The following is a 13,661-nucleotide window of genomic DNA, read 5'->3' as shown; positions in this document are numbered from 1 at the left end:
TGGCCACCATGCGCCACCGAATGCGCGTGCGCAACACGTGTTTCGTCTCGCGGCGATCTCGAATTCTCGAACCGCGTCTACCTCAATTACGATGAGGATCAGAGTCTTTGTAAGTCCTGTTCCTTTTAGCTGAATATCTGCAGATCACAGATATTCAGATGCGACGAGATCGCGAAGGGATTCTGTCGCGTTTGTCGCCAGGTATTCAGAGATCATGTTCATGATTCATAATAATAAAGTTTTAACCCTCGGAAACTGATGGTGGATTTATTAGATCCACTCAATCGTGGGTGTTTTACAAGCAAGAAAGACTCAGATAATACAGGGTTTTCCTTTTAGGAGATACAACTGATTATTCTATTCTTCTTGACGTTCAAGGAATAACATAGATAAGACGACACTTGTAGATGCTTTTCAGCAAGACAGGATGATACAGTATAATTACAGTCATTATATCTTTGTTTGTCAATGTTAAACAAAGATGAAATGATTCACTGTGTTGCACCGTCATTTGTCTCTTGCTGGAAAACATCTTGTTTCTTCTAAAAAGAAAGTAGCTGCTAATGCATGATTTATATGTGGATGACACAGGCTACTTTCCTTTTAGGAGACACAAACATGATTTTATCTTTCTTGAATTCAATGAATAACAAAGATAGAAAGACACTCATGTCGACAGTATATTAGTATTCATTCTTTTTTATACGAGTTATGTGTCATTTTGGTTCCTTGAAATTAATTAGTGCCTTTTAATCAACATAAATTAAATGGATCTCATAGATCTATCATTATAGATTTTGCCGTCAGTTTCGGAGGGGTTACATTCAAGATTTCAAGTCTACAGTATTTGACCCAAGATTTTATCCAGCTAATGAAATAAAGATTCCTCTTCCATATCGCTTCTTTTCTTTGAATGTCTTCGTCAAAGGAAATAAATTAGAAACATCTGGCAAGAATAGAAACTTTATTGAAACACAAACATGTTTTACTTTCCTACATCCTTTTTCCTAGATTACATTGACTTTTTCTTTTTTCTTAGCGCGAAACATTAATACATACAAATCATAAGTTTTTCGCTATCTTGGTTCTCATTAAAAAAAGCTTTAGAAACCTTAAAGACCAGTATTACTTAAATTTTGTTTTTTCTTAGCAAACATTTCAGGTATAAACCATGCAAGTTTCTTAATCTATCAGAGCTCTCATTAAAAAGATTTTAGCTTGTAAAATTGAACATTTAGGCCTTAATTAAGATTTGTTCTGGCCTCGTGCACCATAAATATTTAAAATTGATTTATCTTTCTGTATTACAGCAGAGAAATCGATTAGACAAATCAGCATTACGTACTATGTTTATTTTAATCCTCTATTTGACAGGAAAAAAAGCGACTTGCCTTCACGTTCTTTTTGTGTTGAAATAATTTTTCATTCAGTGATGCGATACACAACTCTTTCTGGCCACGCAATTTTTCCAAGTCAATGACTTAAAATTAATAAATAAAAAGCTATGGCTGGATCTGTCAGATATTAAATAACGCTCATCCTGTACGTACATATGTAATATATATATATATCACACATACAAGAAAAACAAACTTTTAGAAATAACTTTCAAATTACATTCTCTGAGATTATGAGAAATAATTTTAGTTCATATAGATATCCAAGATACGCCAGAGCATTTTTATTATAATCTTGATATAAGCTTATTTAGCAATAACATTAATAGTTAATTAACAGTTAAAAGCGAATATTAATTATACAAATAAATCAAACTATATTGCGCTTGTGGATTATTTATAAATAAAAGTTGATGAAAGTAAGTTCTATGTGTTTCACACACAGAATTGACTTATTAAAATTTTAACACATTAAAATGGTCTGTGGCTTAAAAACAACTCATAAAAATATATAATACTTAATTTACAAATTATCTTAAGTTAATATCATTAAGTATTAAATCATTTGTTATTCCGGTATATTGGATCCTACAAAAATCCTGAAATGGATAAAAATATCTTGAAAATGATCAAAGATAAAAAAAACATAGGTACAATTTTTTTAGTCTTACAACTTTACTTTTTATATATTTTTCGCCATAGTTGATCGTTATCGAGATATATTAGCATTTCCGAACTTTTTAATGGATTCTGTATAAATTGATAATATAATTCCAAATTTCATTCCATTTTGAGATATAAAATTCCTCCAAAAAACACGTAATTTTGTAAAAGATCCTAAATTGTTTATTCCTAAACTTCACATTAAAAAAGAGAAAATATAGTTAACATTAATAATTTTTTAAAATTTTCATTTTTTTACGGATATGGTAACAAATCGATTTTATATATATATATAGGAAAATTTTTTAGTTTCTCCCTTAGAAGAAGAAAGGACAGCATATGATACATGCGTTTCTTAATATTTACATGAATATAATTAAATAAAATACTTAAAGTTTCTTGAAATTCTCCCCTCTCCTAAAATTTTTAATCAGTATTAATAAAAGACGCTTTCAAATTTCAAGAGAAAGAAGAACTTATATAATAAACTACATTAACAAAAAGAAAGATCGAGGTACACGCTATCAAACTACGTATCTTCACACAAATTTATATTTCGAGACTTCATTTGCAGTTCAAACCGTCGATTTGTTCGTACACCCTTCAGTATCATCCGCGCTTCATGTTGCTGTTTTTGCCTACAAATGTTCACAATTTTATAAAATTTTATATTGAATTATTATACTTTAAAGTTTCTTACACATAGATCTATAAGTACATTATTTAATTTAGCATTTAAATCCTTTCATCATTAGTCATCCTATAGCTGCGATAATATATGTTCAATAAAATTTAATAAAACTCAAATTATATATCTTAAGCTTGTAATATAGATAAAAGCACAATCTTGTAAATAAATTGCTTTATAAAATATTTTTCTTAAAATAAATTTAGTATACCTTGAAAAAACAGTTTGCTTTTTCAACATAAGATGCGTAGCTTCTGACTTTTTCAATTTAAACCCAAATCTGTTATGAATACCATCCTTAGTGTCACTTGGTAATAGTTTCTTCTGTTCCGATTTCGTATCTTTTGAAAATGATTTGTTCGTAGCTACAAAAATGATTTATTAGCAAAATTATTAGCATTTATAAAAGTTGTCGACGTATGCAGAATAATAATATTATCAAATTACTGAACGCTAAATGTCTAGCTTCCAAACGTTTCTTTGCATCTACAAGCGATTCTGATTTAGCAAACATTTGTTCATGTATTCTTCCGAAATTTGGTACTTTTTTCAACGATGATTTTTTCTCTGAAAATAAATCGGAATGTTATTAGAATATAAAATAAAATCTAAACAAATGTAAAATACGAATGATTTTTTGTTTCACCTGATTTCTTTTCAATTGATGCAAAGGTTTTTGGTGTTACTTGAATTGTATTCAACTGAACTACCGGTGTGCCTCCGTGTGTTCTTGGATTTGAGTTCTTGAAAGGAGAAATCAGCGTATTCCGAGTAAACTTTGCAGTTTCAGCTTTTTTCGATTTTTGTGTTGAATTCATAACATTGTTTCTATGCTGTGCATTAACATTATGTAATATACTCGATCGTGATTCGTTCAGCTTGTTAATTGAGTTTTGTGCACTATGTGCGTCAGATGATATATCCGCAAAACGCACTTTAGCTTTTTTAACGTTACCTCTCAAGACGCTTAAATTCGCGTCTGTTGAATTGCGCTTTCTGATCATTTGTCGTAAGCTTAGTGTCTGTGGTTGTTCCAATTCATAGGTATTGTTCTCTTGCTTCTTTTCCACCAAATCATCCTTGTCGTAAGTAGTGTTTAGTTTCGTGACATTTACAAGGGGAGATTGACTAGTATCACTAATTTCTTTATTAAAAAGAGAAGGTGAAAATACATCTTCAATGTCTGTGTTTTTATCCATTGTACTAGCTAGCTGCATGTTGGATTGATATTTTGTCTGTCCTTGACGTCTTAATCTGGTATTAAGAGAAGTATTATTTACAGAATCAATAGAAGTATCAGACAACAAACTAGTGTTTCTTGATATCATTTTTTCCTCTCGTGGAGTAGACGACACTAAGGGCATCTTTCCTTGTATTAATGTATTATATTTAAGTCTTGATATTTTATTAGCATTACTAATTCGTGGTTTCTCCATACTATTACTTTTTAATTCAGAATTAGAATTTCGCTTAATAGAAACGTCCTCAACTGGTATTATTATTACTTTCAAATTGTTCCTTGTCCCATTTGAAGATCTTACTTTGATCAAAGTATCTCGAGTTTTACTAGTGACTACATGTTTTTGTTTCATGTTTTCGGGCGATAACTTATCCAATACCACTACTGGTTTAGCCAGCATATCTTTCATTTGTGAAGCCGTCAATATCTTTGTTAATTTTGGACTTAAACAATGTGATTTGATTGATGATAAATTCTTTCCCTTGGATAAAGGAGATTTTTTTGAGCTAATTTTGGACGATTTGTCAATCTCAAGATTTGGTGTAGTATTAGGACTAGTAGAAGGCGTTATTCTCGGGCTCTTTTGCATCTGGGGTGAAGATAATAATTTTAATTTACGTGATTTTGATTTTTTCGATTTTGGAGACTTCAACACTATTTTCGGAGATTTCGAGAATTTATGTACAATTAAATTTAAGTTAGACGTCTTGTGATTATTTTTTGCTGTTGGCGACATTGATGCATTTTTATCGGCCTTGGAACTATTGCCTAACTTGTCCTTTTTACTCTTTCGTGATTTCTTACTGTGAGAATCACTATCTGATTTTTCTAAACTCTCTTCAGAATCCTCGCCTGTGGCAGCAAGAGATAACTTTCGTGGACTCTTAAATAGCTTCGGTACGGCTATTGAGTGTGTCTTTGGAGAACCTATGGAGATTGGTGATTTTTTGGGTGTCTTTTTAGATCTGTGCGGTGTAAGACTAAACTTGGGAGGTGTACTCTTAGGAGTAACTATGACAGGCGATATCTTTGTACTTGTGGCAGAGATATTCCATTGTAATTTTCCATTAAGCATTTTCTCCGAATCCCGATTTGTTGAGGCATTGTATTGAAATAAATTAGTCTTGACAAGTTCCACCATTGCAATATTGTTGCAATGCTTGTCTCTTAATATTCTGATTGATTCACTGAGATCCATATTCTGGCCTTCTTGTGATATAGATGTATCTGCTTCTTTGTGTAAATAAAGCTTTCGACGAGTAGTTTTCTTCTTTGTGGACTTTTTAAGCGTTACCTCCGGATCAGATGATTCTTTTTTGGCACTTTGTTTAGCGGCTGTTTCCAAATTACTCTCAACATTAGATTTCCTCTTTCTCTGCGACTGTTTGACTTTCTGTGCTGACTTGACCACATCCTGGCTTACTTTTACTTTTTGTGTCTTAGATCTAGTGGAAATAGCAGATTGTTCTGCCGTTGCTGCAAACAATAAAATATTATATAATATAATAATATATAATATAATAATATAATAAAACATTATATAATATAATAATATAATAAAACATTTCAAAACTATCTTTCAAATCATTAAAAGTTTTATGAAAAATCTAAGACTGACTTCAGGCTTCAATCAAACTCCAATTAACTTAGCAATTAAGTATTATATAATTATTATATTTAAGTTTTTGAAAAAGATAGAACTATTAACTATTGTTTTACAAATGTTCATTTCTACCAATGTAAACTAATTTTAATCTTGATTTAATTTATTCTTGGTTTTTATCTAATTTTGAAAGTTAGAAAAAAATAAAAGTTAAATCAAGATTAAAGTTAATGTAATGTAATTGTTACAGAATTGAGTAAAAGAAAGATTGTGAGACCTGGTTTCACCAATGTAAAATTAACTTTAATCTCTGTTTAAGTTACTGTTTATATTTTTCTATTTTTCAGAATTAAAAAAAGATGAGGAGTAAATTGAACCAAAATTAAAATTCATCTTACATTGGTGAAACCGGGTCTAAGGATGACAAATTATACAGTTCGGAATTCCAGCAAACAATTTTGCTGGTCAAGTTTGGAGCTTAAAGTCGGAATCGCTCTATGACGGGAATCGAATAATTTTCTCGACCAAGTCGATAACATAGCGTCTCGAGTTCTCGAAATCCATGCGAAAAGAAACGCATATCGCGTACGAGGAAAGCTATAACCTTGCACTTGAAATGAAGGAGGGAAACATCTAGAAATATATATATATATATATATACATATCTCTGTCTTACCTGCTCGAGTTCGTCTTGGCGACATCCGTCCTGATTTCCGCACCCTTTTGCCACGTAGTCGCCTTGTCACGAATGCACCTCCGACACTCCGGCGCAGTCCGATCTTCCCGCTTTTCTGATGACTTGTTTGGATTTGGATGTCTATTTAACTTGAACGTGGACTTAGTGAAATCCGCACGAAACAGCTTGGCTGTGTGTTTACGCGCCTATTTCAACGGCCAATTGCGACGCTCGAGCAATTCCCCTCATCACAGAACGCCCCTCATCCAGGAACGCGCGCGCCAAATTGGTCAACGTTGCGGGCCCGAACTGCCTGAAGTTTTAAATGGCGTAACCGACGCCAAACAGCACATAAATAATCGCGTTTGGTGCGTAGACTGCTTGAAGGAGCGCTTTAAAAAGCTTGAAATAAAAAATTAAAAAGGCTCGAGCAACTTGTTTAATGGCGAATATGCCGCGAAAATATATGTTGACTTTTATAAACGCCGTTTTGGACATAAAAATTCGACCAAAGAATTGCTGATTGGTTAACGACTGTAATGGTTGGTTTTAATGTGAAATTTAGAGCCTCTACACACATTTTTCTCGAAGTTAATAGGTCTGTTCTTTTTGGCTGAACTTTTGCACCAGTTCGTCTTTCTTCCTCTTCTTTCCTCGTGGAAAAAAAAGGAAGAAAGGTGAACTGGTGCAAAAATTCAGCCAAAAAGAACAGGCCTATTAGGGCGCGTTCACACCTTGACGGAAAAGCAAAAAGCGGAAAAGCAGCAGCCAATCAGAATTCGCGCTGGTAGTCGACAATTTCGGCTTTTTGTACTACTTATGCGGGGTCTATAATATTAATGGATACTAATTAAAAATAATTTGCCTAATGTTTGTTTTTAAACTGAATCTAGTTCACTTGATTTTAAATTGTAGCAAGTACATGGCATACCTAGCAGCGACGAACGCAGATACTTAGAACGATTTGGTGATATAGCTGCTTTCTTAGGCACAAATGTCTATCATATATCACACATCCAAGTTTTTATATACAAAACTATTGTAGAGGATGTAATATCTCACAAAGAAATTGGAGGAACGACAAACAAACTGGAGAAAACTAAATCTGAAAATGTAATTAAAAGTTGTCGAATACAAAACTATAATTGTTAATAATTACAAGACGCAAACTATGTCGAATTTCTAGTTCAAGTTTCTACCAAGTTTCTAACTTCTAACCTCGAATTCGTGTTTATACCTTACACATGTGTCCCGCCATATTGTTTTACAACATGTTGAGCTGAAGTAGCGGAGAAAAAGTTTGATGCAAAAAATGGCGTCCGCTCACTAAACATGTTGAGTATCGGTTACTGAGCGGAGTGCGTTCAGCAGACTTTTATGCAACAGTTGTACAACAGTTGAGTCTGCTGAACGCGACCATTGTAGACCCCGCATTAAAACACCTATTGTAGATCCGGACTTACTACCAGCGCGAGTTGTGATTGGCCACTGCTTTTCCGCTTTCTGCTTTTCCGTTAAGGTGTGAACGCTCCCTTAGGTGCATCCAGAAGCACGACCGCTCACTGAGCGCTCAGTGAGCTCTTGCATCTGATTGGCATATTCCATTAGAACTAAAAATATAGACCAAACAGGTACAAGAGCTCAGTGAGCAGTTGTCGTTCTGAATGCACCTATTGCACTCATTTTGAAATGCTTGACTGTGATTAGCTGATTTGCTTACGGCTTTACGATTACGACTGAAATTTTTGTGATACATGCATAATTTTTAATTACAAATTTTTTGTCGTTTGAACAATTGATGCACATATAAGACATGTACGAGAAGAATAGATGTAATCTCTCAGATGCAATAATAAGAATAGATGCAAATGTCGTTTGAAGTACAATTACAGTACATGAATTTTATACAGAATGATTTATAATAGGAAACAAAATGTTTTTTTCTTTTAATTTAATAAAAAAATATAATAGGATACACTATTTAGTCGATCCTGAGAAAGAAATAAGACTAGTACGATGTCGAAGTGTTTCGTGAGTAACAAGAAACTTATTTACACTTTCTTGTAACGACAATTTCGGAATCAAGGTTAAACAGGATTTGCGGTTTCCCAAACACGGTCAAACGATAACATCACAGAACGTGGGAGTACTGTAATATGCGGGGATATGTGGTGACTGGTGTTCCGATGAAAAACTGACTTTGACTGGCTTGAGAGTTGAAAGTGCAGCACAGCATTAAATTATTGTGCAACGTAGCCGCTATAAATTTTTTTAAACATGTATGTGTACAATATATTATCTAAATTAAAGCTATATCTTAACAAAAGATTTTTTTATTATAAACTGATACTACAGTTCCTATAAATTTAGAGAATTTCATAAAAGACGTATTCTCATTTGCCACTGTTTAAATATGAAGATAATTCTCTCTGTCTGTTTGCTTTTATATTAGATATTATTAATGTACTCAGTAATAATATCGAATAGAACCTGACTTTGTATTCTAATTATAATTTAATAATTTTATATGTAAAGGATAGTATCATATTTATTCTTGTTATAGGTATAAAGTCATTGTTAATCTCATTGTTATTATTTCTTTAACACGAGGACAAGATTATTATGAGATCCTTGGTATAAACAAAACTGCTGATCAGGATGATGTCCGAAGAGCTTTTAAGAAGCTAGCTATTCTTTATCATCCTGACAAAAATATCGTATGTGAATTAGAGTATAGTATACCATTATTGTTTTCTTTGTTATATTATATTGTCAATAATGCTTCAGTATTTTCCAGGATGATCCAAATGCTCATGATAAGTTTGTCAAATTAACAACAGCCTATGAGACATTAAAGGACAGTGACTTAAGACATAAATACGATCTTTATGGAGAAGATGGTCTCAATCAATCTCATAAGAAACAAACCTATCATTCTTGGAATTACTATCAAAACAGTTTTATATACGATGATGACAAATATGTTATTAATTTGGGAAAAAATGATTATTGTGAGTATATAATAACTTTCTTTATGCTTGTCTCATTAAATATGAAATGACATGTATTAATGTTAAACTGCCAAATATTTAAAATTAAGAACTAAACTGAATAATATTATCTCTGTGTGCAGATGAAAGTGTTATTAATTCTCATTCAAGTTGGTTTGTAAACTTCTATTCTCCGATGTGCAGTCATTGTCATCACTTAGCACCGACTTGGAAGAAAGTTGCTAAGTTACTTGATGGTGTTATAAAAATTGCAGCAGTTAATTGTGAATATAACTGGCAACTGTGTCTCCAAGTAGGAATCCGTGCCTATCCTGCGTTGCTCTATTTTCAAAAGGTATACAGAGAGAGAGAGAGAGAGAGAGCTTGATTTTTCTTTAGAATCTTAGACTATATAATTTTTAGGAAATTATATAATTTCTCCATAGTTTTAGATATTTCTATGGATGATATTTGTTGATTAAATCGGCAAGAAATACTAATTCACCTTTTGTCTCAAAGAATTCACAGCACGGGGAGCATTACAGAGGAAAAAAAACACAGGAAGCCATCACACGTTTTGTATTAGACAGACTGAATATTCATATACATGAATTAAGTGAATTTCATTTCAAGGAGTACTTAACTGGCAAGATTGTAAAGAAAATGCCTGTGTTAATATTTATATGCGATGATCAACAGAATTGTTTCACCCCTGATGAAAGGATTAAAGTAACGGCTACATTTGTAAGTGTTGTGTTATTTTTATTGAAATATGTTACTAAGACTATTAAACAGCATTGTAATAGCGCTTTTTTTTTCCAGGACAAGTTGATTGATGTGAAAATGTTTACATGCAAGAATGATGAGTGTCATGACAAGATATACTATGATACAAACGCTGTCTATCTACCGATATATAATAAATCTTTTTGGGAGCCTATATACTTTGATGGCATATTTGATATAAATACATTAATAGAAAAACTTTTAGACCAATTGCCTGGTCCACAAGAGCTATCTGACAATGAGTTTAAAGTAAAGTGTTAATTTGTTATTTATACTTGTACATTATTAGTTATATTAATAATTATATATAATATATATGTAATATTATGTTATATATTATATATAATTAATTAATATATTATTAGAGAGAGAGAGAGAGAGAGAGAGAGAGAGAGAGAGAGAGAGTTTTATAGTATTACTATTAATTTATGTATACAATTTTTACTTTTAACACAATTAAAAGAGGAAGATCAAAGAACATGTTGGTGCCTAATATCATTTTTTTGTGACTCTTATTTTGAGGGCACCAACCAATATTCTTCTTTTCTTAATTATGTTGAACATTTCTTGGTCAATTTTGATTTATTATCGTTTTACTTTAATTTTTATCGAAAGTATTCATGGTTTACAGCGTATTAAGAAAATGAAGTCCGATGTTTCCTGGCTTGTATGCTTTTACATGGGCGACATTGGAAATTTACGAGATTTGAATCTGCAAACGAAAAAGTTTTCACCCAGTGGTATTAAACTAGGTAGTTATTTTTAATCCACGTTAATAGATTTATTATTAAATATAAAATATTTTTACACAATATATGAAATACTATCTTTCAGGTAAAATAAATTGTGGCAGAAACGGGCAGTTTTGTTCTAAATTAGGTGTAACACGATATCCAATTTGGGGCATGCTTAAGCCGAGTGGAGCGTTTGAATTTCATCACGGAAGTAATCTCAATAATGATATTATTAAATTTATGCAAATTAGTATGAAAACTACAAATGTTTGGGCTCTCTCTGCAGAAAAAGTGTTATCGATATTACAAAGGAACAATGGTATTATATTGTAAACGTAAACACATTTTTAACAGATTTCATGATGCTAACTGTAGTAAAATATTACAGGAGATGAAGTATGGTTTCTAGATTGGTTTACACCGTGGTGTCCACCTTGTATAGAGTTTCTGTCAGAACTTCGGAAGGCATCGTTAGAATTTGATGGGTCAATAGTTCGTTTTGGCACTATTGATTGTACCGTTCACAATACATTATGCCACCAATACAACATACAGTTTTATCCTACTGCCATGCTCATAAACGGTAGCAATACACATCAGTTCAAGTTATCAAAAACAGCTGCAAATGTTATCTATTTCATTAACGAAAAAAGAAACCCATCAGGTAAGAGATAATATGCCAATAATTTCTTTATCATATTTCCGCGTGTTTTTGTTATGTTTGATTGTTTCATACAGTTATAGAGCTAACAACGAAAAATTTTCGTCAGAAATTGGGGAAGAAAAAGAATGACATTATATGGATTGTTGATTATTTTGCTCCATGGTGTGGGCCTTGTCAAAGATTAGCACCTGAATGGTCAGCCGTAGCGAGATCACTGAGCGCTTTATCCTTTGTAAATGTTGCCAGTGTAAATTGCGAGGTTGAGGCTTCCTTATGTACATCCCAAGGAGTGCGATCTTACCCCGATATTAGAATATATCCATTAGGAAGTGAGGGTTTAAACACAGTCGCGTAAGTCATTACACGTTTTGTATATGTTCAATTATGCATTTGTGTAAATTACATAATAAATATCTCAATATGCATTCATAATTCATTTTTATTATTTACATTACAGGTTGTACAATGGGCAGCGAGATTCATTATCCATGTTAACATGGATAACAACATTCTTCCCAAAGAAAATCCCCGATTTAAATTTTTCTGATTTTCAAAAGCTATTGGACAGCAAGCATAATTTGATTATCTATTTTTCTTTACCAAATTGTCATCATTGTCAAAAGTTGCAACCTGAATTTGCAATTGCTGCTCAGGTAAAAATTACTTCAAATGTAAAACTTGTAAATAACCAATTTAACTTTTACAATCTATAATTCATTTGGTAGCCATATTAATTATAAAATCTGTTTAATTTCAGTTGCTGGATAAAATGAAATTTGGAAGGATTGACTGTTCCTTTTATATACATAAATGCGAACAATATATAAAACAAAGTATACAGGTACAATATGTATCCTTTCCGACGCTAATATTATACAATTCTAAAGAAAAAAAACAAAGTAAGCACAATAGCGTCGAAATTGTTGCGAGAACGACTCAGAAAATCAGGGATGAAATTTTTAAAATTATTAATTCTCGCACAAAACATGACGAATTATAATAGACAAAGTGCCTAAATTGAATTTAAAGCTTTTATTTTATCGTTGCGGTCATATATAAATTCTTTCCTCACAATGTATAAATAAATTTATTTTTTCATATGTCATCACAGACTTTGATATAAATTAGGGCGACGATTGGTTTTTTCAATATGTAAGTTAATAATTAAATTTATTAAATAGACTTAATTATTTGTTATAATATCCTATGTTTTCATTGAAAATGTAGGACATATGCAGATTGAAATATGCATTTATTTATTTTGCAGAATATATAATGTATAATATATATTTAGCAAATATCTATTATCAAACGTAGTGATGGCATAGGAAAAACTAATTTATTTCAATACAAGAAAGAAAAAATTGATATAATTTCTTGCATCATAATTTAATTTGCTGAATTATTGCAACGACGGAATAGAAATTATTGACAAATTTTAATAATCTACTTATTTGGTAATTGATCTGTTGCTTGACTGTCACAACTGATGCTTGTCGTTTATGTTGACATGTTCCATGCTTACAAAGGGAACAAAGAAAAAAATTAGATTAGGTATATTTTTTAGTCTTATTGTGATACTTTTATACATTTTACACATTTTGTACATATCATTATATATAATGTAAATATAATTAATATTATGTACGTATATAACTAAATAAAATCTAGATGAACAAAACAATTTGGAATCTCAAGTATCAAATTAAAAATTTAATCATAACAAAACTCTTTTCCAATACTTATCGGAGATTCTGTTTGTACAGAAAGAAACATGAATCATAAATTATTCATTAACATGAGGTAAGTCAAAAGTCTTATTTTCTAATATTTCTGATATTTTTAAGATGTTATTGAAAATAGATTTCAAAGACAAAATAAGCACAATAACGTCGAAATTGTTGCAAGAATAACTGAGAAAATTAAGGATGAAATTTAAAAAATTTATTCTCGCATAAAACAAGATGAACTATAATAGTGTCTAAATTGAATTTAAGGCTTTTATTCTAATTTAAGTCATATGTGACTTCTTTTTTTGTACGACTTTATTATTGCAATCATACATGCATTCTTTCTTCGCAATGTACGAATAAATTTATTTTTTCATATATCATCACACAAACTTTATAAATTGGAAAAATATACGATTGGCTTTTTCAGTACGTGAGTTAATAATTAAGTAGACTTAATTATTAGTTACTTAATCATCTGTTATAATAT

The 13,661-nt window shown here is 31.4% G+C and overlaps 2 protein-coding genes across 2 annotated transcripts; one reads left to right on the top strand and one right to left on the bottom strand.

Annotated features, from left to right (window-relative positions):
* Positions 1 to 2,589: 2,589 nt before the first annotated feature.
* Positions 2,590 to 6,481, bottom strand: LOC108729331 (uncharacterized). The gene is made up of 5 exons (XM_018458390.1): positions 6,268 to 6,481; positions 3,395 to 5,464; positions 3,196 to 3,315; positions 2,960 to 3,113; positions 2,590 to 2,698 (listed from the first exon to the last, which is right to left on the bottom strand). Exons 1-5 carry the CDS (start codon positions 6,290 to 6,292, stop codon positions 2,590 to 2,592), a joined length of 2,478 nt encoding a protein of 825 aa, XP_018313892.1. The 5' UTR covers positions 6,293 to 6,481.
* Positions 6,340 to 12,469, top strand: LOC108729330 (dnaJ homolog subfamily C member 10). The gene is made up of 12 exons (XM_018458389.1): positions 6,340 to 6,635; positions 8,831 to 8,984; positions 9,065 to 9,278; positions 9,401 to 9,612; positions 9,777 to 10,001; positions 10,080 to 10,292; positions 10,675 to 10,795; positions 10,878 to 11,096; positions 11,166 to 11,441; positions 11,516 to 11,792; positions 11,899 to 12,094; positions 12,199 to 12,469. Exons 1-12 carry the CDS (start codon positions 6,340 to 6,342, stop codon positions 12,439 to 12,441), a joined length of 2,646 nt encoding a protein of 881 aa, XP_018313891.1. The 3' UTR covers positions 12,442 to 12,469.
* Positions 12,470 to 13,661: the final 1,192 nt, after the last annotated feature.

The sequence above is a fragment of the Mycetomoellerius zeteki genome, unplaced genomic scaffold (genome assembly GCF_001594055.1).
Source record: "Mycetomoellerius zeteki isolate Tzet28-1 unplaced genomic scaffold, Tzet1.0 scaffold73, whole genome shotgun sequence".
NCBI classification, from domain to species: Eukaryota; Metazoa; Arthropoda; class Insecta; order Hymenoptera; family Formicidae; genus Mycetomoellerius; species Mycetomoellerius zeteki.
The sequence above is the reverse complement of the archived record's forward strand: the minus strand, read 5'-3'. Positions and strand labels throughout refer to the sequence as shown.

Excerpts from the sequence above, each read along its gene's own strand:
- LOC108729331 (XM_018458390.1), bottom strand. The coding sequence starts at position 6,292 with ATGTCGCCAAGACGAACTCGAGCAG. Across the intron at positions 3,316-3,394 it reads ATCAATTGAAAAGAAATCAG|AGAAAAAATCATCGTTGAAA; the intron begins GTGAAACAAAAA and ends ATTTATTTTCAG. Across the intron at positions 3,114-3,195 it reads AGCTAGACATTTAGCGTTCA|CTACGAACAAATCATTTTCA; the intron begins GTAATTTGATAA and ends TCATTTTTGTAG.
- LOC108729330 (XM_018458389.1), top strand. The coding sequence starts at position 6,340 with ATGCACCTCCGACACTCCGGCGCAGTCCGATCTTCCCGCTTTTCTGAT. Across the intron at positions 10,796-10,877 it reads ACCCAGTGGTATTAAACTAG|GTAAAATAAATTGTGGCAGA; the intron begins GTAGTTATTTTT and ends ACTATCTTTCAG. Across the intron at positions 12,095-12,198 it reads AATTTGCAATTGCTGCTCAG|TTGCTGGATAAAATGAAATT; the intron begins GTAAAAATTACT and ends GTTTAATTTCAG.